At 35.2% G+C, this 23,223-nt stretch overlaps 1 protein-coding gene across 1 annotated transcript; it reads right to left on the bottom strand.

Moving 5' to 3' along the window:
- Positions 1-13,777: 13,777 nt before the first annotated feature.
- Positions 13,778-16,744, bottom strand: LOC112769031 (serine/threonine-protein kinase 52-like). The gene is made up of 5 exons (XM_025813425.3): positions 16,056-16,744; positions 15,485-15,603; positions 14,630-14,960; positions 14,357-14,427; positions 13,778-13,957 (listed from the first exon to the last, which is right to left on the bottom strand). Exons 2-5 carry the CDS (start codon positions 15,524-15,526, stop codon positions 13,922-13,924), a joined length of 480 nt encoding a protein of 159 aa, XP_025669210.1. The 5' UTR covers positions 15,527-15,603; positions 16,056-16,744; the 3' UTR covers positions 13,778-13,921.
- Positions 16,745-23,223: the final 6,479 nt, after the last annotated feature.

The following is a 23,223-nucleotide window of genomic DNA, read 5'->3' as shown; positions in this document are numbered from 1 at the left end:
AGACTTGTTTTGCAGGAAGGTGCTTGGGATTCGATTGATGATGTAAACTACATGCAAAAGAGCAAAGTTCCAAAAATATTTGGGTATATTAGACTGATGAATAAATGACCATTTGTACCCATGACAGATGAAAACACTGACATTTGTACCCATGATAGCCTGAAACTAAAGTTATACCCATGATAGATGCCTTCCGTGTGACAAAAGTACCCTGACTTGGATCTGAGTTTGGTTCGTGGAAATCCGATCCTACGTGGCACTCCCTACCTTATCTTCAACCCATCTCTCTCTTACTTACTCTCTCTCTCTCTCTCTCTCTTCAACCCCCACTCTGGCCCTTCTTCCTCAACACTCGCTCCCTCACCTTTCTCGTCGTCATCAATGGCGCAAAATGGTAACACCAATACACCAGTAACCAACAACACCAATACATAAAGTGGCACCACTCTTCCCACTACTAAGTACTAACCTTCTGAAACTTCAACCCTCTCGTATTGTTTTTTCAAACCTCCACATGGGTTGCTGCATCAGCAAATTCCAGACCCAAAATGAAAATCCATATCACCAAAATAATCAAACCCCCCAACAATACCTTACACCCTCTCTCCCCAACTCAAACCTTAACCAACAAATACCACAGCGGCAACCACCACCAGTGTTAGAGGAAGAGTCTGTGAAAGAGGTCCTATCAGAAACACCCATTGCCAAACGAAATCAAGTTCCAATTTTGAAGTCAGAATCGGACACCCTTCTGCCTCCTCTTCAAAACCCTTATGACAAAATCGAGTCAAAGAACCCACATTCCATTCCCAACCCCATTATCATCAACAAAAAAGAAGGTGAAGTCTCAGAGGTAGTGTCTCAGCTCTCAGAAGAACCATGCAGCATCAGCGGAAGCTTCTCCACCGCTACCACAGTTACGGAGAAGAGAGAAGAAGAAGTAACCAGCAAAAGAAGCATCAGGGAGGGAACAACAACAATGATGAAGAATCATAAGTGGAAGAGCAATAGATCCCCGTCGAGGAAGCGCCCTCACGGCGAAGTTTTGGACTTGGTTCGACTCGGAGAGCTGGTACCCACTTGGACGCATCATCGGGGAACCCTCTACCCCGGTCTCATGCTCACTGCCGCCGCACTCTACTGGGTCCTCCGCTTCCTCCGTTTTGCAGTCCACATCCGCGAGGTTTGCATCCTAACAGCGCCCTTTTTCGCCTCTAACACCACCCTCGTTGCTTACTTCTTCGGCAAGGAGATTTGGGATTTTGGCGCAGGGATCGTCGCCGCGGCTTTGATTGCAATCTGCCCTGGGTATATTTTGCGGTCTATGGTAGGGTCCTATGACAATGAAGGCATTGCTATTTTCGCGCTTTTGTTGACATTTTACTTGTTTGTTAAGGCTGTTAACACTGGGTCGTTAGCTTGGGCACTGGCTTCAGCGTTTGGATATTTCTACATGGTTTCGGTTTGGGGTGGTTATGTGTTTATCATCAATTTGGTGCCATTTTATGTATTGCTGTTGTTGGTTACTGGTGTATTATGAAGGCTAGGATGTAGATGAGTGTGAGGACAGTGACGCGAATCAGAAGCTCTTGCTGCTTGGTCTTGAGCTTTAGGGTTTTGGAGAACGAGAAATTGTTGAAGAGATCTTGTGCCATTGATGACGACGAGGAAGGTGAGGGAGCGAGTGTTGAGGAAGAAGGGGCCAGACCCAGAGTGTTGAGGAAGAAGGGGCCAGAGTGGGGTTGGAGAGAGAGAGAGAGAGAGAGAGAGAGAGAGAGAGAGAGAGAGAGAGAGAGAGAGAGAGAGAGAGAGAGAGGGGTTGAAGATAAGGTAGGGAGTGCCACGTAGGATCGGATTCCCACGAACTAAGCTCAGATCCAAGTCAGGGCACTTTTGTCACACGGAGACATCTATCATGGGTATAACTTTAGTTTCAGGCTATTATGGGTACAAATGTCAGCGTTTTCATCTGTCATGGGTACAAATGGTCATTTATTCTTAGACTGAAAAATCAAGCTACGAGTGACAGCCAACAAGTATTGATGTTTCCTCTCAACAATGCCATTTTGTTGAGGAATTTCAACACATGATGTTTGGTGAAGGATTCCATTTTCTGCATAAAATTGAGGCATTAAAAATTCTGGTCCATTGTTTGTTCTAATAACTTTTACTTGGCTGCCAAACTGCACTTTTGTAAATTGAATAAACTTCTGAACTAGTTTGCTTGCTTCTGCTTTTGTTTTCATTAAATGAGTCCATGTAAATTGTGATTTATCATCAACAATGGTTAAAAAATATTTGTGTCCGTTAATTGATGGAATGTAATTGAAAGAGGGCCCCATATTTCAATGTGAAGAAGATCAAATACATTTTCTGAAATAGTAGTGGTGTTTTCAAAGCTCAGTTTTCTTTGTTTCACAAAATGGCATGTGTCACAAGGTGCAATTCTATTACTATAGTCAATGAAAGGAAAATCGGATTTCATAACATTCAATCTACCTAAAGACAAGTGTCCTCACCGAAAGTGCGAGAGATTTATTCCCTTTATTTTAGGTTTAGGTAAACTCATAATCGAAGCTTGCTGCTTGTGCAAATTCAGGTCTCACTGCTTCAGCATTCAGTGCATAAAGTCCTTCACATGCTTTAGCTGTGCCAATCACCTTCTCCGAGCTGATATCCTGAATCTTACACAGTTTGTCATCAAATTTCTTGTGGCAATGCAAATGAAATGTGGCCTTGAAAACAGAAATTAGTTTAAAATTGAAAGAGTGTATATACAATGCATCAACAAGGTATAGGTTCTTTGAAAAGAAAATAGTTCCAGGAATTTTGCTAATGGCTAGTGCACCATTGGGCAATTTGACAAGAATTGGAGCTATTTCATGATATGACTGAAAATCATTGAGTGAGTATGACACATGGTCTGTAACCCCTGTGTCCACCACCTAAGATGCATATTTTTTTTTATCTAAAATGTTTAATGCAAGTATGCTTGATCTAAAATGCATGACATGTGCCAAACTACCTAGATGAGGCATTGGTAAAGGCTCTAGAGTGTGTGGCTCAGAACTATGTTTTGATTTCTGATCTTCTTTGTTGAGAAGTGCTAACAAAGCTGATTTTTGTTCTGGTGTAAAATCAAAGATCTGTGGCCCACTGCTCTCTCTGTTGTAAGAAAATTTGAGATTTTCATTTCTTCTCTCAGAATCTGATGCATTAATGTTCATGATCGCAGTGTTGTGCCTCTGCTGCATATGTGGTGGATATCCATGCTTTTTATAGCATGTGTCGAGGGTATGTCCGGACTTACCACAATGAGAGCACTGCATCTTGCCTCGTCCTCCTTGACCTCTTCCAAAACCTTGATTCCTGCCTTCTTTTTCCCTCCCCCTTCCTCTGCCGTGTGAATCTTCTGCAGTATTCAAGAGAGCGGCGAATTAAGCTGCTGCAATGAGTTTATTATCTGAGGTAAAATCAAGGCTCTGGAACTGTCTTTCTTGTTGTGTGAGAAGTGAGAAAACAATATTCAGACTTGAAAGCGGATCCATGAGCATAACTTGAGACCTTAATCCAACATATTGTTCATTCAGTCCTCTAAGAAAATCGTGTCACTTGATCTTCTGTTCTAAAATTTCTTACAATACCTAATCCACAATTACAATCTCTTCCACAATTACATGAAGGAATTGTTCTAAAACTGTCTAATTCCTCCCACATTTTCTTCAATTCAGTGAAATATCCGCTCACATTTATATCTCCTTGTTTGAGAGCATACAACTCTTCTTGTAATTCAGCTACTCGAAATTTATTCCCCTGGTAGTACTTATGCTTTAATTCATCCCAGAGGTCTAATGCCATATTGTTCCAGCTTACACTTTGAGCAATATCAGAATTTAGACTAAGGTTTAACCATGTAACTACATAAGTATTGCAACGTTCCCAAGCTTCATAGGAAGGATTGTGTGTCTCAGGTCTAGGCAAACTACCATCAATGAATTTGATCTTATTCTTAGATCTCAGAGCTCTAACCATAGATCTATTCTAATTTCCATAATTCTTTCCATTGAAAACGACATTTGTAATAGCAATACCTGGATTTTTAGACGGATGCAAGAAGAAGTGATTCGAAGGATCTTGATTGAATCATCCACTATTCCGACTGATGTGAGCATGAATAGCAGAAAGCTGACTCAAGAATGCATAAATTCCATGCAGATGAAGATTCTTTAATGGCGATTGCGCTTGCGGATTCGCTCCCACAGTGTCACGAACTGGATCTATTCACTGTACGCTTTGCGTTTTCAAATCTTGCGTTTGTGGTGTTCAAGCCTGAAACATTGAGTTCCTCCTTCGATCCCAATTTCAGGTGCACTCAACAAGCTCCACGCTCACCGCACCATATTAAAGTGTGGTTGGTGAAGCGCTGAGAGCACAAAACAGAAAAAGAGAATTGTGAGAAGAAATGGAATTAATAAAAATACTCAATTATAGTGAAAGATCTCAAACTATATAAGTGAGGATAGAGTCTCTTATATACCAATAAAAAATAGCTAAACTATTCTAACTAGCTAATTTGTATAATTTAATCACACCAATTACGTAGACATAAGAACTATACTTAGCTACACAAACTATATAATAAATTAAAGTGAATGGGAGCTTTCTTATCAAGTAACAGCAACTACACAAAGCATTCACACAACTAATCCTCTTAGCTTATGTTAAAAATAGCTTCGTAACCCCTTTTTCCTTTTTTACTAATCATTAATACTCAAGAGTGTGCAAACCATGCACAACAAATTAAAGAACGTAAATATCTGGATAAATTTTAAACAACTTTGAATATATAAATAAGTTTTTGTTAAAAATTAAATTAAACTTAACAAAGTAATTAAATTTAAAATCTTATATAATAATAATAATAATAATAATAATAATAATAATAATAATAATAATAATAATAATAATAATGACTTTATAATTTTAATTAAATAGCTCAATAATATTATATTTTACTAAAGTTTCTTATAGTTTAACGAAACTATCAAATATCAAATATATAAAAGAAATTTGCTATATGTTTAAAAATTGTATTTCAATAGAAAAAAAGTACTTTTAAGATAATACAGTTAAATTCAAAATTTAGTAAATTTTTGTTTTAATTCGTTGATTGTAATTTTATTCATATACTATAATTTTACTTTTAATAAAAAGAAATTATATGTATATATTTATATCACACAATAACTAATACTATGACCAAGTTTTAATCTTAAATTTTTTCCAATCAGAGGCTTAACACACAGCTTTCAGAATATACCATCTCTTACTATATAAGGCTACTTTGGGCGAATTAATAAGGAGCACGCAATACATACTTTTTATGTTGTTTAATTTATTCTAATAATAACCTTTTTTCAATGTTTCTATTTCTGGTTTTATTTAATAAATTAAAGCAATGAGGTATATATCAAGTTATCACGCACTAGCATAATTTTATATTTAGTTATTTACTCTAAAAATACAAGTGTGAGCATAGAACCCGAAAAGCTGCTTTATGAGGAAAGGTTCAGCATGCAGAAGAAACAAAAACAGTATCCCAATTCTCAAATATCTAATTAGATCAACTCAAAATAAAGCATGAAATCTAAACAAAGAAAAAAGGAGAAAGTAACTGACCAACAAATCTTTTGATATAGATCCGTTAAAAAGAAAATATTAATAAAGCTAAAGACATATAGAATAGAACGATTGTGACATTTCTTGGAACAAACAAGGTATGCATTAATCAACACAATACTATAATAATTCATATGATTTTAATTTCACACATTTTACACTTTATATTGTTAACTAATAAAATACTTGCACTTATTATATCGGTGTTGAAATTGCGGATAATTCTATATATTGTATCAGATTGAGAAATTGTGGGTTTTTGACTTTTTTCATTAAATAAAATTAATTATTTAAAATTTAATTTTGAAAATTTAGTAAACCTGGAAATAAATATTAACCTATTACTTATTAGATCAAACGTATCAATACTTTTATAAGAGTACCGTAACAATTCTCTATAATAGTACATAACTATGACTTCAATTTATAATTCGTTTTTCAAAAAACTACCAAATCATTTATTATTATTTCATTCTCAATATGTAGGTTATATTATGTCATATGTATTTTTTATAGGATGAATAATTTGATATATACACTTAATATGGTTATTTTTTTTCACTTGCAATATATAAATTAAATCTAATTTATATGAAAATACATTTCCCCACCCAAAGAAAAAGGAAATAAAAACAAGGATCTAAAATCAAGCATGAAAATGGAAAAGATATTTGGGGGCGAGAAAGGATCAGCAAACGAAAAAAACCAAAAATAGTATATAGAAATCATAATAAGAATAGAGTATGAAATGAAAATTAAAAAAAAGCAAAGAAAAAGAGAAATAAAGCATCTATGATTATTGTCGTGCAAGTATTCTCGGAAGAAGGTATGGTATTCTGTTAGGAATGGTGGGGTTATGTTTGCTTTTGTTGCTATCCAAATGTCCCAATCCTTTTGTAGCTAATAATACATGATGGTTTGGAATAAATTCATGTGGCATTCAAAGGAATCTATGGATATCATTGTTATTCGTGGACCGTGGTAGCTAGTCTGGCCATTATGGAATAATGCAAGTGATTAAAAATGGGAACCGGACTGAGAGTACGTGACTATCTTTCTTTATAAAATTATATGACTTCACCTTTTTTTTGGATGAAATGATGGTCTTCAAATATTCCCTACTCACCTCATATATATGGTTATGAAATTGAAAGCATTCTACATGCATAAGGGAGTGGTAATAAGGAGTTGGTATATATTAGTTTTTATGTGATTAAGGTATTGTTAAAAATGTTACGTACACAATAACAATTAACCATTATATAGTTATATATAAATATGTATATATTATTTAATATATTCTCAACTTATATTTTATATGAATAATTTATTATAAGTTAAAAATTATATTAAACAACATATATATTTATAACTTATAACTTAGATTTGCGATAATTAATTTATCGACTTAAAAAATATCGTAAAAAAAATTAATTTTCTGTAAATACTTAACATAGTTAAAAATAATGTACAATTCTATCTTATGTGTAATTGTAAATCCTAAATGCTGCATACAAATTAAAGTATAAGCTTTTTATTTTTAGCATTTGATTTAAGTGGTGTTTTTTAGGAATGTAAATAATTGATGTATTTTTTTGGTGTAGATATCACAAATCCTCATATTTGTGGTTTTAAAATTTTGCTTTTTAAAAAATACAAATTTAAAAGTCAGATTTGTGGTTTATATTTTTTTTATAAAACTGACTCATCGATTTGTTTATTTTTTTTAAAAAAATTTCAACCCACACAAATCTGAAGCTCAGATTTCTTTATTACCCAATTCGACTTTAAGTTTTGTTTCCAAAACAAAACTGAGCCTCCGATTTGTTCCAAATTTTAAAAAAAATTATCTCCATATCCATAAAAATACACTATTTTTTCATAGAGTATATACCTATTTTGGTTCTTAAAGATTTCAGATTGGACATTTTAGTCCCTAACTAAAATTAATTACTTAATTGGTCCCTAACAATTAACTCCGTCAGTCACTTAGGTCCTTTACTCCATTAATTCTAACGGAGGACAAAATAGTCCCTGAAAACTCTAACAGGGGACAAAATGGTCTCTGATCTCCTCTGTTCGGAAACGACACTTTTCTCTCCCAATTTTTTATCATATATCGCATAACACTAACAGTCTAACACTGTAATTTCAAACTACACAATGCACACTCTATAAATTTAATGTTCACAAGAAAAAAAAAATCCTCAACTTGTTCTCAACCAATGCATACCAGGAAACTAATGTCTATGTCTCTCAATTAGTTGTCGTCTTCAATGGATCCCATGAATCTAGACAGCAAGTCTGATTTGTTAAGACTCGCCGTCGTCGTTGCCATCTCCCTCCTCCTTTGCCCTAACATCTCCATGACCACATTGTCCACCATTCCGATCGCTTCCTTCAGCTTCTTCTCCGAACCAATGTTCAGTAATCGCTTCAGTTTTCATATGAGCGGCAACGGCGACATTGCTCGTTGTAATAGCTTGGATGCAAGGTCGAAGTTGTCTGCCAACTTGGACTCCGAAAAAGAAGGAATGAAGCACTCGGTGTCTATTTGAAATGAGAATTTGTATATGATGTCGAAGGAGAATCTTCTCATGATGTCCTAATGTCCAATAATCTATATTGGTTGCCGGAGAGTGGAGAAAGGCGTGCCCCTGGAGTAGTTGTGAAAATTGGTCTTGGGGATGTCGTAGATGTTGTCGGAGTTGGAGGTGATGTTATCAAAGACGTGGAAGTAGATGCTTTTGGTGGGTGAAGTGCAGAGGAGGTGGATGTACCAGTCACAAAGATTTAGGAAGCGTGTGGTCCATGACATCTTGAGGTAGGTGTGATACGTGTGACAATTACATCATGGCTTAATCTTGGAGCTAAAGAGGAGGAAGGAAAAGATGAAAAAGAAGACTGTGAAGGTGAAGAAGGAGAGTATGAATGTTAGGGTTATGCGAGATATGATAAAAATTGGGGAAGAACAGTGTCATTTTCGAATAAAAGGGTCAGAGATCATTTTGTTTTTTGTTAGAGTTGTCAGGGATCATTTTGTTCCATGTTAGAGTTTTCAGGGACCATTTTGTCTTCCGTTAGGGCTGACAGAACCAAAAACCTAAGTGACTGACGGAATTAATTGTTAAGGACTAATCGAGTAATTAATTTTAATTGGAGACTAAAATGTCTGGTTTAAAATTCTTTAAAGACCAAAATAGGTATATACTCTTTTTCATAATTGAACATAACACATTATACCTTTCTATAACTAAAAAAATTAGTCCAAAAGTGTTCGTTAAGGATATTATTTTGGTGAAAAAATTAAAACATTTTCTTTTTAAAAGAGTATGATGTGAAATTCGAGAAATGCACCAAGATTGTATGTTAGCTATAGTGATGAGACACAGAAAGGCTTTTGTATGGTCCTATTCCAAAAAAGAAGGGGAATCACGAGTTTCACAAAATTCACGAGTGCAGCAAAATACATGTGCTTTAAAAAAGTGAGTAAAACAAAAGCAAATTTTGTGGAGCGAGTAAAACACGTACCTAATCAGGCAAATTGCATAATAAAACCTCACTATTATTGTTGCAAATAAAGAAAATGTTTCACCGGTGAAAAGAAAATAAGGGATTGGACAACTCTTTGCCAACTTGCTTCAAAGCACAGAAGCTTAAGGAAACAAGTGAAAATTAAAAAAAAAATTGTAGAAAAACTAGTAAAATAGTTTGCGAATTTGCACTGTACTTGAATTATCAATAAAAAATAATCTTAAGTACAAAAAAGGTATGAATTATCTCAGTTTAACGTTATATTATTATTATTATTATTATTATTATTATTATTATTATTATTATTATTATTATGGAAAAGTCTAGAAACCAGTAATTTTATTAAATTCTGCCCAGCATGTAACCAGTAAAAAGATAAAATTCTGCCCAGCATGTAACCAGTAAAAAAAAGTGAGCCATTGGATGAAATATTTTTTTTACACCATAATTGCAAAAAATATGTTTTTCTCATTTTTACAAGATTTATATGCAGCATGGTGAAGTGCAAGAGATCAGATGCAACTAATATACCAAAGAAAAAAAAATGATATATACTTTTATAAATCTAGTCTATAAGGAATTATCTTATTATATATGTGATGTATGATGCACATCTAAATCTGTGATTTCCAGGGTGTTGAGAAAAGAACTCAATACTTGTTTCTCATAATAAATGTTCAAATATGAGTAAAAGGAGTGCCATATTTTCTGGAAAGAATGGCTAACTAAACTGAGCCCAATGCCAGTTATCCAATTGTCTCTAACATCGTTGTCCAATACAAATTCTAATCAGCAACAAGAACAAACATCAACTATCACAAGGATATACCAAAAGCAGAAAAAACTAATGGTCTCGATCTAAACCTGAGCTTAAGCAATGTTACCTTGTGTACAAGCAATCTCCACAAAACTGCAATTCTTGTGCTGACAGAGTTTTCTGCATGCAACAAACCAATTAGTTGCTAAAATCTACACTACACCATGAACAAAGAAGTGGAATGTGATGTCTTCTATCAAAACAAATTTAAGATTATAAGAGGCATTCAAGTACTAATTGCAGCAGAAATAAAGAAGTTAAACTGTCAGACTCGGCATAAAGCTTTGGTATAACAGCACACAAGCACATAATCCATGATAGCTCAGATCAAAATTCAAATAGAGCATCTACTCTTATAAGATTAATTAGTTATGGCAAATGAACCAAGCATTGAAAACACAAAACAGTATTTGATTAAGGGAATTAGGGAAACATAAACATATAGAAATATAAGTATGTATGCATCTTAAGCTAGTGTACTAGCTAGAGATTAATTTGAAAAACGTTAAAATTAATGTGCATTTCCAAGGTAGTAATATAACTTGGATAAAGAGTTTATAACAATTTCATGTGCATGCTCTCCCAAGTTGGGCAACCTGCATTCATGGATGCAAAACGAGCAACCATTTATACTCAACTTATCTCTAATTAGAAAATTTTAAGCTAATTTAATACAAAAATTAAAAGGAATATATATATATATGTTCGAGAAATTAATTTATGTTAATTTGAAAATCAACAATTATATCAAAAAGTTACACACTAGTATCACATGAATCACACAAAACGGCCTACTACCTAGATTCATTACCCCAATGCAAAATGCCAATAAAATTTCAATGATTTGCAGCTCGTTAGGCATGTGAGACCTAAAACCACTTCTATTAACTTTGGAGGTTTAGCAAAGATTTTTCAAGATCAGATTGTTAATGGTGACAATATGTAAACTCTAGCATTTTTAAGAGTGAAGGAAAAAAACATATGCATGAGGTAGATATAATCTTATTCTAAGCTTTGGAAATGATGTCTACTCCATCATCTGCTGATCAATTTGTTCTTTCCATTTGAATATATCCATATTATAAAATAATCACGAATATAAGCTACTGTAAAAAGAAAATGAAAATTTAAAAAGTTTTGTAAATATTTAGCAGAATATGCGCACTATCACCTGAAACACCATCATTGAGGTTAGGGGTGCACATGATCGGACCCGGTTCGAAGGTCCGGTCCGGTTCCGAACACTTTAGGGACTAATTTGGTGTGATTTCATCGGGTTTAGGGTCGGGTAAGGGTCTCAAAAGTAGACCCAGTCATTATTTCGAGTCGGGTCCGGGCCATAGCTCAGGTCATCCGAAGTCGGCCCGGTGGTCCGGTCATCATACACAATTAATATTTTGTGTTATTAGTGATGGATGATGACTATTTTTATGTGAAATTTAAGTATTATAAACCTTAATATTTATTGTTTTTAGTCATTATAAGACTATAAGTTAATGTTTTATGTTTAGAATGCATAAGACTTTAAACTAATGCATAATATTGTGTTATTTGTATTGATTTAAATATTTGGTATTATTAGACAATATTAGTATTGATTGTGGTTATGCTTTAATTTTGAAGAAGGGTTGGTTCTTGTTATATTTTTCTAAGTAAATTTTACCATGTTAAATAATGGTTGGAGTCTTGAAAATTTAGATATTTTTACATGCTAGCTTACAAGAAGGTATCAACGTAATGTAATGTTAACGGCCCGGTTTTTACCCGGTTTTCACCCGGTATAATTATGGCCCGAAAACGTATTGGTTTTATCGGGTCTAAAGCCAGATTCGGGTTTAATAAATAGACCCGATGTATATTTCGAGTCGGGTCTGGGTCACATCAAACCCGACTTCACCCGACTCATGTGCAGTATTGTTTTGAGGGAGAGTGAGGAATACACAGGGAAAAGAAACACTTTTGTGCATGAGGAGGAGTTAGTTACAAATCTAGGACACGTGGCAAGCGATCCTAACAATAGGAGGCTTGATGGCTTTGTGTGCCTTTTTCTGTTTCTTCTCTCCGACCCTATATACTTCATCTTGTTGAGACATTTTGCTGAGAGTTTATACTACACTTCCTTATACTTGTACTCATTTCTATTATCAATATAAACTGCATAACTTCACCCTTTCAATTAATTTGGAGGAGATGGAGGCTGATATTGAAACGATGGCGGAAGAAACACGCGCCGAGCAAGCGCTAATGTCGGAATCGATCAATCATCTCCAGTTTGAGTGCGCATAGGGGCCGCTCTCCTTCAAATGACATGGCTCATGGTTCCAGCTCAAGTTACGATTCGACCGAAGGCTGAACTTTGTGTTAAGAAATTATAATGTGCGAATCTATTTACAGGTGATATAAATATGAATTAGAGAAAGTACAGTAACTATGAAGATGGTAAATAATGTGAATAATCAATTTTAAAAAAAGATAAATTAAAAATTAAAAACAAAATTTTTAATTAATTATTTAATTTTAAATTTTAAAAATTAGGATTAGTAATTAAATATATTTATACTACGTACGATTATTTTTAATTTTATTATAATTTTTCAATCTTTGGTCCACACTCAAAATTAGGGATACATGAATTGGATCGGATTGGATATATCCAAAATATCGATCCGATCTATACTAAAATTATAGAATCTAATATCTGCAGTTTTTAAGGTTGGATCCGATCTAATTCACGCGGATCGGATCGAATATCGAATATATCCGCAAAATACAAAAATATTTTTAAAAGTTTATTTTTATTAAAAAAATATTAATAAAATTCATTTTTTTATTCTTTTAATATGTTTACTCTTAAAATAATATTAAACATACTTTTTTAAAATAATAAATTAAAATAATACAACATATATGATAATTATTAGTTGAAATAAAATATAAAAAGAATATTTACTTATTTATTTCTTTATTTTTGCAGATACGCAGATATGCGGATACCAACACAAAATCCGCAACCCGATCTGATTAGTGTGCGGATTGGACCCATATCGGCAATTTTTGGATCGGATTCAAATAAACACCCACTACAAGAAACATCGTTAAAATCGACGGCAAAATTGACGGCTAAGCCGTCGATAATATTAAAAATCGACGACAAAATGGACGGCGGAGGTGGTCGCTATTAAACTTGTCGATTTTTTAAAATTTGAATAAAATCGACGGCTTGCCTAGCCGTCGATAATAATTTAATAAAAGCGACATCATTTTCGTCTATAATATGAGTTTGAGAACTTTACCTTCTTACGAAAATCAACAACGTTGCCGTCGATATTATTATATAAAATCGACGCCGTTTCTATCGATATTTGATTCAATAAAATCGACATAACTGCCATCGATTTAATTATTTAGATACCGACAAATTTTTTGTCTATATTTTGTTTTTTTTTTGTTTATTTTAAATTTAAGAAGCGACAACACTACCGTCGATTTTAATAGCTATATTTTTTAATTATTTTTTCTATTTGAAAAATAGTAAACAATTAATGCAAATAAACTTTTAAATATAGAAATAAAATTTATATAGAATATTAGATAACAAGACAAACAAACTTTTAAATATAAAAATAAAATTTATACTAAATATTAGATAATGAGTTTACAAACTTATCAAAATAATAAATAATCCTCTAACATAAAGACTTAAGACAAGATAAATAACTAAACTTAGAATTATATTGTCAGGTCCATTGAAGGGGATTTTAAGCTCAGAATTGTCACCCAAGGACTCTGCATAAGGAGGTTCACCAACAGCTACAATTACAAATGAGAACTCATTACTGTTTATAGTGTCTTTCTATGGAATCTTCTTCTAAATAACTTCATTTTCAACTCTCACTGTTGCCTTGATAGCATCCAAGATTGTCGTCCCTAAAACAGTTGGTGTAAGACATTTGTAACATAAGAACGTAATCATATGTATAAATTAATCGTAACTGCCATAAGATATATAGAAAAATGGTAATTAATGCTATTGACATTAGATTTGTATCTTCTACAAATAAAACAAAATCTCATATTGAAACAAAGATTAAGTCAGAAGCATTGACTATCTTGCATCAGTTAAAATTTTTCACATGCCAACTTAATAAGAAAATAAAAAAGGTTTTATCACAAAAATGGAAGAACATTCTGGAAAAAAATTTATGATTAACAAAAAATCATCTTACTCTTAACAAAGCAGTAACATTTAATTCAAATTTAAATGCATGAGTGACAAGTTTGTACTTTTGAAACATTTGAATGATCAAGTTTTTGCCAAATAGTAACCTTCTGCTGGAATGATGTTCTTAAGGAAGCTGCAGAAGCACCACCATCCTCACCCCAATCCAACACTTTCACTACAAAATTCAGCATAACAACACTCATAATGTCTCTTGAATTTGATAACAATTATTCAATTTACAACACGCTTAAAGATTAATTAAACCTTGACCGGATACCAAAACTTTTAGTATCTAAAAACATTGAATAATTGTTCGACAAATAACAGATTTTGAATTCTTTGGACAACAAAAGACAACTAAGAGTGCAAATTAAAACCTGCAACATCTTGGCCATCATAGGTGCCCTTATAGACAGTGCCATAGGCCCCATTCGCCACAACATGTTGCAAATTTAGTTTTGCCAAATCAATCTCCCACTCTTCTTTAGGTCTTTTGGCATGAATATGTCTAGACAGAACCCTTGTAAGGTGCTTTTCTAGCTCATCATCCAAACTCTTGAGATCAATCTTATCAGCTCTAAACAACATATCTTTGCTGCTTAGGTTCCCACTACGCTTCATCCTTGAATTCAACGCCTTAGCTTCTTCCAATGCTCCTTTTGGTGGCCAAACATCCCCACTTTTCGAATGCATCTTGGACACCTCAATCTGGAAAGCAAATGAAAAATCAGCACCAAAATTGTTCGTAGAACACCAAAGCTATGAAACAAGTGTCCCTATAAGAAACTGATAATTAATAAGTAATACACAGCTAAAAAAATGGCCCTATACATTCTTCCTAGAAAATCAACATTCAAAACCAATAATTATCTCCTGACCAACCACCTATCCTTTCACTATCCTAAATTTGTTTATTCCACGGGTACAAACCACAACATTACCAATCATCTAGATTCCCAAACATTAAAACAATGCCAAAGCTATAAGAAAACGTCCCAATTCACATAATTCAACGATCAAGACCATGAACCAGAAAAATCAAATTTTACAAATTGAAAAGGACGATATGAAATCAAGAGAAACAGAGGCACAAGGAGCCGCATGTTAGCAAGTAAATCAACAGAGAATTGCAGAATCACGCTAACAAAGTTTACAAATTGAATGGATAGAGAGAAACTTGCATGAAGGGCTTCCCATTCCCATGTATGATATAAGTAATGCATGGTACCTACCAAAGCTTGAAGCGTTGGTGTTGATGTTGTTCTAGGAATCATAGGCTTTGGCTTTTGAAAAAGGAGTTAAAGCGAGGAATGCAGAGGTTGTGATTCTTTGCATCATATCATATCGGTATCTGAATCAGATATCAGGACAAGAACATTATGGAGAAAAAAGTCAATAACATCATGTATTTCATTGGCACCCAAAGACTAGCATTTTGGCAAACAAATTGGATTCTCTTAACAGGACCCAAAGTTTTCTGAGAACCCCACAGTTAAAAATATTAAGTACAAACAGAACACAGATCCATCAATACACTTCATTGAGCAGAGACAAAAATAGTTAAATCATCTAACTTATTTGATCATTCACTGAAATTAAAAACTAGAGAAACCCAAAATGACATAAAGGTAGAAGCTTACTTCAAAATAACATAAATGTAGAAGACAAAAATTGCACTTATATAAGATATATAGGAAAAGCCATAAGTATGCCCAAAAGAAAAAATGGAAAAACATAATCATTACATTGCCAGGATGAAATAAGCATGGAAAAATAAAATATATGAAAGAAGCAAGGACAAACCGGTTGTTTTCCTACTCATAGTAGCATATACAAACAGTTTTGGCTCCACTTTCCACTGCGAACTTGTTTTCTGCTAGCACAGAACTTAGACACATATTAGCTCTTAAAATAAAATAGAACAAAAAAAACATGACCAGGATTTAACTATCATTAGTTTATGGCAACAAATTAGTCATTGTAAAATCTTACAATAAATCTAATAAGTGCAAACAACTAGTCAACCCGTTCAGAATGTAAGCAATGAAATAGAGAGATCTGAGTCTTACAGAAAATGCAAAAAGCAACAACACCTATATTTAGTTTAGATTTCAGATGACTTAGCCACCACAAACATGATTAATTCTAGGCATAAATTAAAACTTTCTGAATAATTCTTTCCTCTCAGTAGAGTTTATGACTTCAGAGAGTCACGATTAGGACTAGAAAAAACATGACTATGATTTCTGGATTTAGGAAATAGGAGATTACGATTAGGTCATAGTTTACACCTGAAATAGGGGATTTCCAAATGAAACTGAAGTTGGCTTTGAAAAGAGTTCAGTAACAAATTATAGAGTTAAGATTCAATCTAAAACAAAAGAAAACAAATTAAAGTCGATCAATACAAACAGAATCATGGAAAAAAGTAGTGAATAAAAAAAATTGAGTTAATGCTACAGAATAATTGAAGTGAATCTGAAAAATTAGGGATTGAAGAAATTAGATACTAGATTTTTCTGTGCTTTTTAAGTTGCTTCAGGATCCAAATTAGATTAATGATTAGTACCAAATCAATCTTTGAAGACCTATTCTATAGTATTGCTGAGCAAATTTTTTATCCAAAAAATTGATGAAAAATCAATGAAGAACAAGAGAGAGAGAGAGAGAGTAAGTGAGTAATTAATTTTGATTGAGCAGTAACAACAACGGTGCAGAGAGACGAAGCGACGGCAGCAGCGGAGCGACGACAGCAGCAGAGCGACGGAAGCAGCGAAGTGACAGCGGCATGACGGTGATGGAGAAGGAGGGTTGAAGTATGCGAGGTGAATTCAGGGGTAAAATAAGGGTTGGTGAAAATTGAAACGGTGAATTTAGGGAAATGAAGGAAACGAGGGGAGTGGGTGGGGGAAAATTTATTTTATTGATAAAAATCGACAGCATACTCGTTGATTTTAATTTGAAAAAAAAAACAACGTCCTAGGCGTCGATTATATATATTAAATCTGTACCATCCATTTAATTTTAAAAAGTGATCAAGACTGTTTAAATTTATCGACGACAAAATGTGTCGATATTTTAAATAATAAAATAGACGTTATGTTTGTTGATTTTAAAATAAAAGTATTTTCCACTCACGATCCGTCGACAACGTGTCGATAATAAGAGAATGGTTAATGGATTACCAAAAAAATTGACGACTTTGCTATCGATTTTAATATTTTATTTTTAATTATCTTTTTTAATAATATCGACAGCAAGCCGTCGAAAAATATCGACGGGAGAGATAACTGTTGATTTTTAGCGTCAAAAAATACACTTTTACTTGTAGTGACCACGGCTATGCAGATCGGATCCGATCCATGAATACCCTTACACAAAATTTGCCGTTGATGCCGGAGACAGTGGTTCCACATCATAACGTCGACATTCCTCCTAAAATCATTCAACCGCTACGCTTGCACGCCGCCACAGCCTCACCTTGCGCTGATGTTTGCCTGCAGCCCGTGTTGATGCTGCCTGGTGCGTACAAACCCCACACTCTTGTACAACAGTACCAGCAAGTGCACTGGGTCGTCCAAGTAATACCTAAGCGAGTCAGGGTTGATCCCACGAGGATTGTGGTTTGAAGCAAGCTATGGTTATCTTGCAAGTCTTAGTCAGGCAAATCAGAAGACTTGGTTATTGGATACGGAATTGTGTTAGGATTATGGGTTAAATAATAGGAATAGAGTTGACATGAAAGGGGTAAAACCAATTGAATTAAATCAGTGAGAGGAACAGAGTTAAGGATTGGAGTTGCTTTGTCTTTCTGAAATAACTCTGGTATTACTATCTTCTTTGCTTGTGAATGATCTTCTTCTATGGCAGGCTGCATGTGATCAACGCCATGGGCCGTGTCATTGATATCCTCTGCTACAGATTGAACGCCATTGGCCATGGTCATCCAATCTGACGAAGGGTGAAGCGCATAACAGTCCATTCTCTTGGCAATCCTACTCAAAACGCCACAGACAAGGTCGAATCTTCTGGATCAGAGGATGGTGCTTCTTAGGATTCTAGCCTATACCATGGAGACCCTAATCTCCCCAGAAATCGACTGAACTGGTGTCTCGAGAAGTCCCCAACAAAGTCGTGGATTAGCCGTTTGAGAGATGTATAAACATAGCTGTTGGCTCGTGCTTTCTAGTCACGTATTCACACAAACCCAAGTAGACGCGGGTGTTTGTCAGGCACGTTCATCTTAAAGTGATGAATAGAGCTAATTGGTTAGATCATCCTATTCACCACGATGAAGATCGGATTATACATCTTAGAGATAGATCGAACACAGATCGAAGAAGAAACAGTAATACTTTTATTAATTCATAGGACTCAGCTGGGCTCCTCCCCTCAACCTAGGAGGTTTAGAAACTCATACTGAAAGGTAAACGTGTATGATAGTACAATTGATGTAAAGTTGTCAAAAAATGTCTGAATAACATGAATTAAATCACTTAAATACTAAACTAATTACTAGTAATGGTAAAACAGTCTTTTTTAGTGCTAAAATCTACTTTTGAGGCCCACTTGGTGAGTGTTTGGGCTGAGCTTTGATGATATCTACGTGCTATGAGGTCTCTTGGGCATGGAACGCTAGCTAGGGGATCCTCTTTGGGTGTTTGTACATTGGTCTCTGCTCTTTGGGCGCTGGACGCCTGGAATGGGGCAAGTAGCTGGCGTTGGACGCCAGTTTTGAGCCTTCTAATCCGAAGCAAAGTATGGACTATTATATATTGCTGGAAAATTCTGGAAGTCAGCTTTCCATAGCCATTGAGAGTGCGCCATTTGGACTTCTGTAACTCCAAAAAAGCTCTTTCGAATGCAGGCAGGTTAGATCTGGACAGCATCTGCAGTGCTTTCTGTGTCTCTGAATCAGACTTCTGCTCTAGCTCCTCAATTTCAGCCAGAAAATACTTGATATTTTCCAAAAATATAAAAACTCATAGTAGAATCCAAAAATGTGAATTTAACACTAAAACCTATAAAAACTCAATAAAAACTAAATAAAAACTACTAAAAACTATATGAAAGTGATGCCAAAAAGCGTATAAAATATCTCATCACAACACCAAGCTTAAACCATTGCTTGTCCCCAAGCAACTAAAAACACAGTAGGATAAAAAGAAAATTAAGATGCAATAAATTTCTAAGTTTCAAATGAAGCTTAGTTACAATCAGATGAGTGGGACTTAATAGCTTTTTGTTTCTGAATAGTTTTGACATCTCACTATCCATTGAAACTCAGAGATGTTGGCATCCTTAGGAATTTAGAATCCAGATGATATTATTGACTCTCTTAGTTAAGCTTATTTTGATTCTTGAATACAGCTTTCAGAGTCTTGGCCATGACCCTAAGCACCTTGTTTTCCAGTATTACCACCGGATATAATAATGCCACAGACACTTTAACTGGGTGAACCTTTTCAGATTGTGACTCAGCTTTGCTAGAGTCCCCAGATAGAGGTGTCCAGAGTTCTTAAGTACACTCTTTTTGCTTTGGACCACGACTTTAACCGCTTAGTCTCAAGCTTTTCACTTGACACCTTTACGCCACAAGCACATGGTCAGGGACAGCTTGGTTTAGTCGCTTAGGCCAGAATTTTATTCCTTTGGGCCCTCTTATCCATTAATGCTCAAAGTCTTGGGTCCTTTTACCCTTGCCTTTTGGTTTAAAGGGTTACTGAATTTTTCAATCTGCCCTCCTTTTTCTGCATTTTTGGGTAGTAATGGATTTTTCTGCTTTTTAATTTTTTTCTTTTTGCCATTTTTTTTGCATGCTATATATTTTTTTTCGTTTGCAACATGCTTTTTCTTTTGCTTTTTGTTGATTTTTCTTGCTTCAAGAATCAATTTTCAGATTTTTAAGATTATCAATAATATTTTTCCTTTTTCCTTATTCTTTCAAGAGCCAACATTCTAAAATTTCAACTTCAAATATGCACTGTTTGATCATACATTCAGAAAATAAAAGCAAATGACACCACATCAAACTAATTAAACTAATCTTATTTTAAACTTAAAATTCATGCATCTCTTAACTCTTTTCAATAAAAAGTTTTTATTTAAGCAAGGTGAGAGATATATGGAATATTTTACAACTTTAAGACATCAATGCAAATGATCATGCAACTAGAACTAGAGAAGAGATAAATAAACAGACAAAAAATAGAAAAATAACAGGAAAGGGGTGTAAAGAGAACGAATCCACCTGAATGATGGTGGCTAGTGCTCCTCTTTGAGGATCCAATATAGTGCTTGATCTGTTCAATGTCACTCCTTTGTCTTTGTTGAGGCGGCTGCACAGGCTCTTGTGCATGCTTCCTAGTTTGCTCCATCCTCTTCTTCCATACTTAGGAGTGGTAGATGTCAAAAAGAAAAGCTTTTGCAATACCAAACTTAAGAGTTTTGCTTGTCCTCGAGCAAATATGAACAATGTAGAAGAAGGTGGGGGTAGGTGGAGCTTCTGTAGGACCTACAGGTCCTGAGAGGCTGGAAAATCCAGTTTTCCTGCTTCTCTGCATTGGCGTTTGAACACCCAGGGGCTGCTCCCTGGCTGGCATTCAATGCCAACACTGCTGCCCATGATGGGCGTTGAACGCCCAATAGGGATACCCTGGCTGGCGTTCAACTTCAACACTCCATCCAGAGTGTTCTGTTTTCACTGTTGTGAAATTCTGTCTCTGTTCTGAATGCTGCATATGATCATGACTTTAACAACTAAAAGAAAAACAAAATGAAAGAAAATAAAAATAGTTGAGTAAGGTTGGGTTTCCTCCCAACAAGCGCTTCTTTAATATCTTTAGCTGGACTTCACTCTACTTAACTTAGTAACAGTGTTGAGCCTCCTGGCTCTATATCGCCTTCAAGGTAATGTTTGACCCTCTGTTCATTGACAGTGAACCTTTTTTCTTTACCTGGAAGCTCTATATGCCCGTATGGTGATACACTAGTAATCACAAATGGTCTTGTCCAACGAGATTTGAGTTTCCCAGGGAACAATTTGAGTCTTGAGTTGAAGAGCAGGATCTTCTGTCCTGGTTCAAAGACTCTGGAAGCTATCTTCTTGTCATGCCACCTTTTTGCCTTTTCCTTATAGATTTTTGTATTTTCAAATGCATCTAAGTGGAATTCATCCAACTCATTCAGTTGGAGCAGCCATTTCTCTCCTGCTGCTTAAGCATCAAGGTTGAGGAATCTAGTAGTTCGGTAGGCCTTGTGTTCTAGTTCCACTGGAAAATGGCAGGACTTCTCATATACTAGCTGATATGGTGAAATTCTAATGGGGGTTTTGAAAGCTGTTCTGTATGCCCACAGAGCATCATCAAGCTTTCTAGCCCAATCATTTCTAGAGGCACTTGCTGTCCTCTCTAGGATTTGCTTTAGTTCTCTATTTGAGACTTCAGCTTGCCCATTGGTTTGGGGATGATACGGTGTTGTTACTTTATGGCAAACTCCGTAACGGCTTAAGACAGAATTCAACTGTCTGTTGCAGAAATGAGTTCCTCCATCACTGATTAGTGTCATAGGGACACCAAATCTGCTGAAGATGTTCTTTTGGAGGAAATTCATTACTACTCTTGTGTCATTAGTGGGTGTTGCTATTGCTTTAACCTATTTAGACACATAATCTACTACCACAAGGATGTAGGTGTTTGAGTATGAAGGCGAAAATGTTCCCATGAAATCTATGCCCCATACATCAAACAACTCAATTTCTAGGATTCCTTGTTGAGGCATGATGTTACCATGAGGAAGATTGCCAGCCCTTTGGTAGTTATAACAGTTACGAACGAACTCTCTAAAATCCTTAAAGAGAGTAGGCCAATAAAAGCCACTTTGGTGTACCTTAGTGGCTGTCCGCTCACTTCCAAAGTGTCCTCCATAGTCAGAGCTATGGCAATGCCATAGAATTCTCTGTGCCTCTTTTTCAGACATACAGCGTCGGATTATTCCATCCGAGCATCTCTTAAAGAGATATGGTTCATCCCATAGGTAATATTTTGCATCATGCATGAGTTTCCGGGCTTGCTGCCTGGTAAACTCCTTGGAAATGAACTGTATAGCCTTATAGTTTGAAATGTCTGCAAACCAAGGTACTGTCCGGATGACATAGAGTTGCTCATCTAGAAAGGATTTGGATATGTCAGTGGAGGGAGAAGAAGTCCCTGCTACTGGCTCAATCCGGGACAAGTGATCAGCTACCTGATTTTCTGTCCCTTTTTTGTCTCTAATTTCTATATCAAACTCTTGCAGGAGTAATACCCATCTTATAAGTCTGGGTTTAGAATCCTGCTTAGTGAGTAGATATTTTAGAGTAGCATGGTTAGTATAAATAATGACCTTAGATCCTACTAGATAGGATCTGAACTTGTCAATGGCATAGACCACTGCAAGTAGCTCCTTTTCTGTAGTAGTGTAGTTTTTCTGCGCATTATTTAATACACAACTAGCATAATAAATGACATGCAGAAGCTTGTCATGTCTTTGCCCTAGGACTGCGCCAATTGCATGATCACTTGCATCACATATTAGCTCAAATGGCAAGTCCCAGTTGGGTGCAGAGATGATAGGAGCAGTGACAAGCTTGGCTTTCAGAGTTTCAAAGGCATGCAGGCACTCTTGGTCAAAGACAAATGGGACATCAGTGGCCAAGAGATTACACAGGGATTTGGCAATTTTAGAAAAATCTTTTATGAACTGCTTGTAGAATCCTGCATGTCCTAGGAAACTTCTTATTACCTTGACATTAGTAGGTGGAGGCAAGCATTCTATCACTTCCACCTTAGCTTGATCCACTTCTATCCTCTTGTTTGAGATCCGATGTCCAAGAAGAATTCCTTCAGTTACCATGAAGTGACATTTCTCCCAGTTCAGAACTAGGTTTGTTTCTTGGCATCTTTTCAGGACCAGGGTCATATGATCAAGACAG

Source organism: Arachis hypogaea, chromosome 18, assembly GCF_003086295.3.
Source record: "Arachis hypogaea cultivar Tifrunner chromosome 18, arahy.Tifrunner.gnm2.J5K5, whole genome shotgun sequence".
NCBI classification, from domain to species: Eukaryota; Viridiplantae; Streptophyta; class Magnoliopsida; order Fabales; family Fabaceae; genus Arachis; species Arachis hypogaea.
Note: the sequence above shows the minus strand (reverse complement) of the source record. Positions and strands in the feature narration are given on the sequence as shown.

Bases quoted from the DNA above. Each gene is read 5' to 3' on its own strand.
- LOC112769031 (XM_025813425.3), bottom strand. From the start codon at position 15,526: ATGATTCCTAGAACAACATCAACACCAACGCTTCAAGCTTTG. The intron at 14,961-15,484 runs GTAGGTACCATG...TTTGCTTTCCAG, and splicing joins CACCAACGCTTCAAGCTTTG to ATTGAGGTGTCCAAGATGCA. The intron at 13,958-14,356 runs GTTACTATTTGG...CAACTGTTTTAG, and splicing joins GAACATCATTCCAGCAGAAG to GGACGACAATCTTGGATGCT.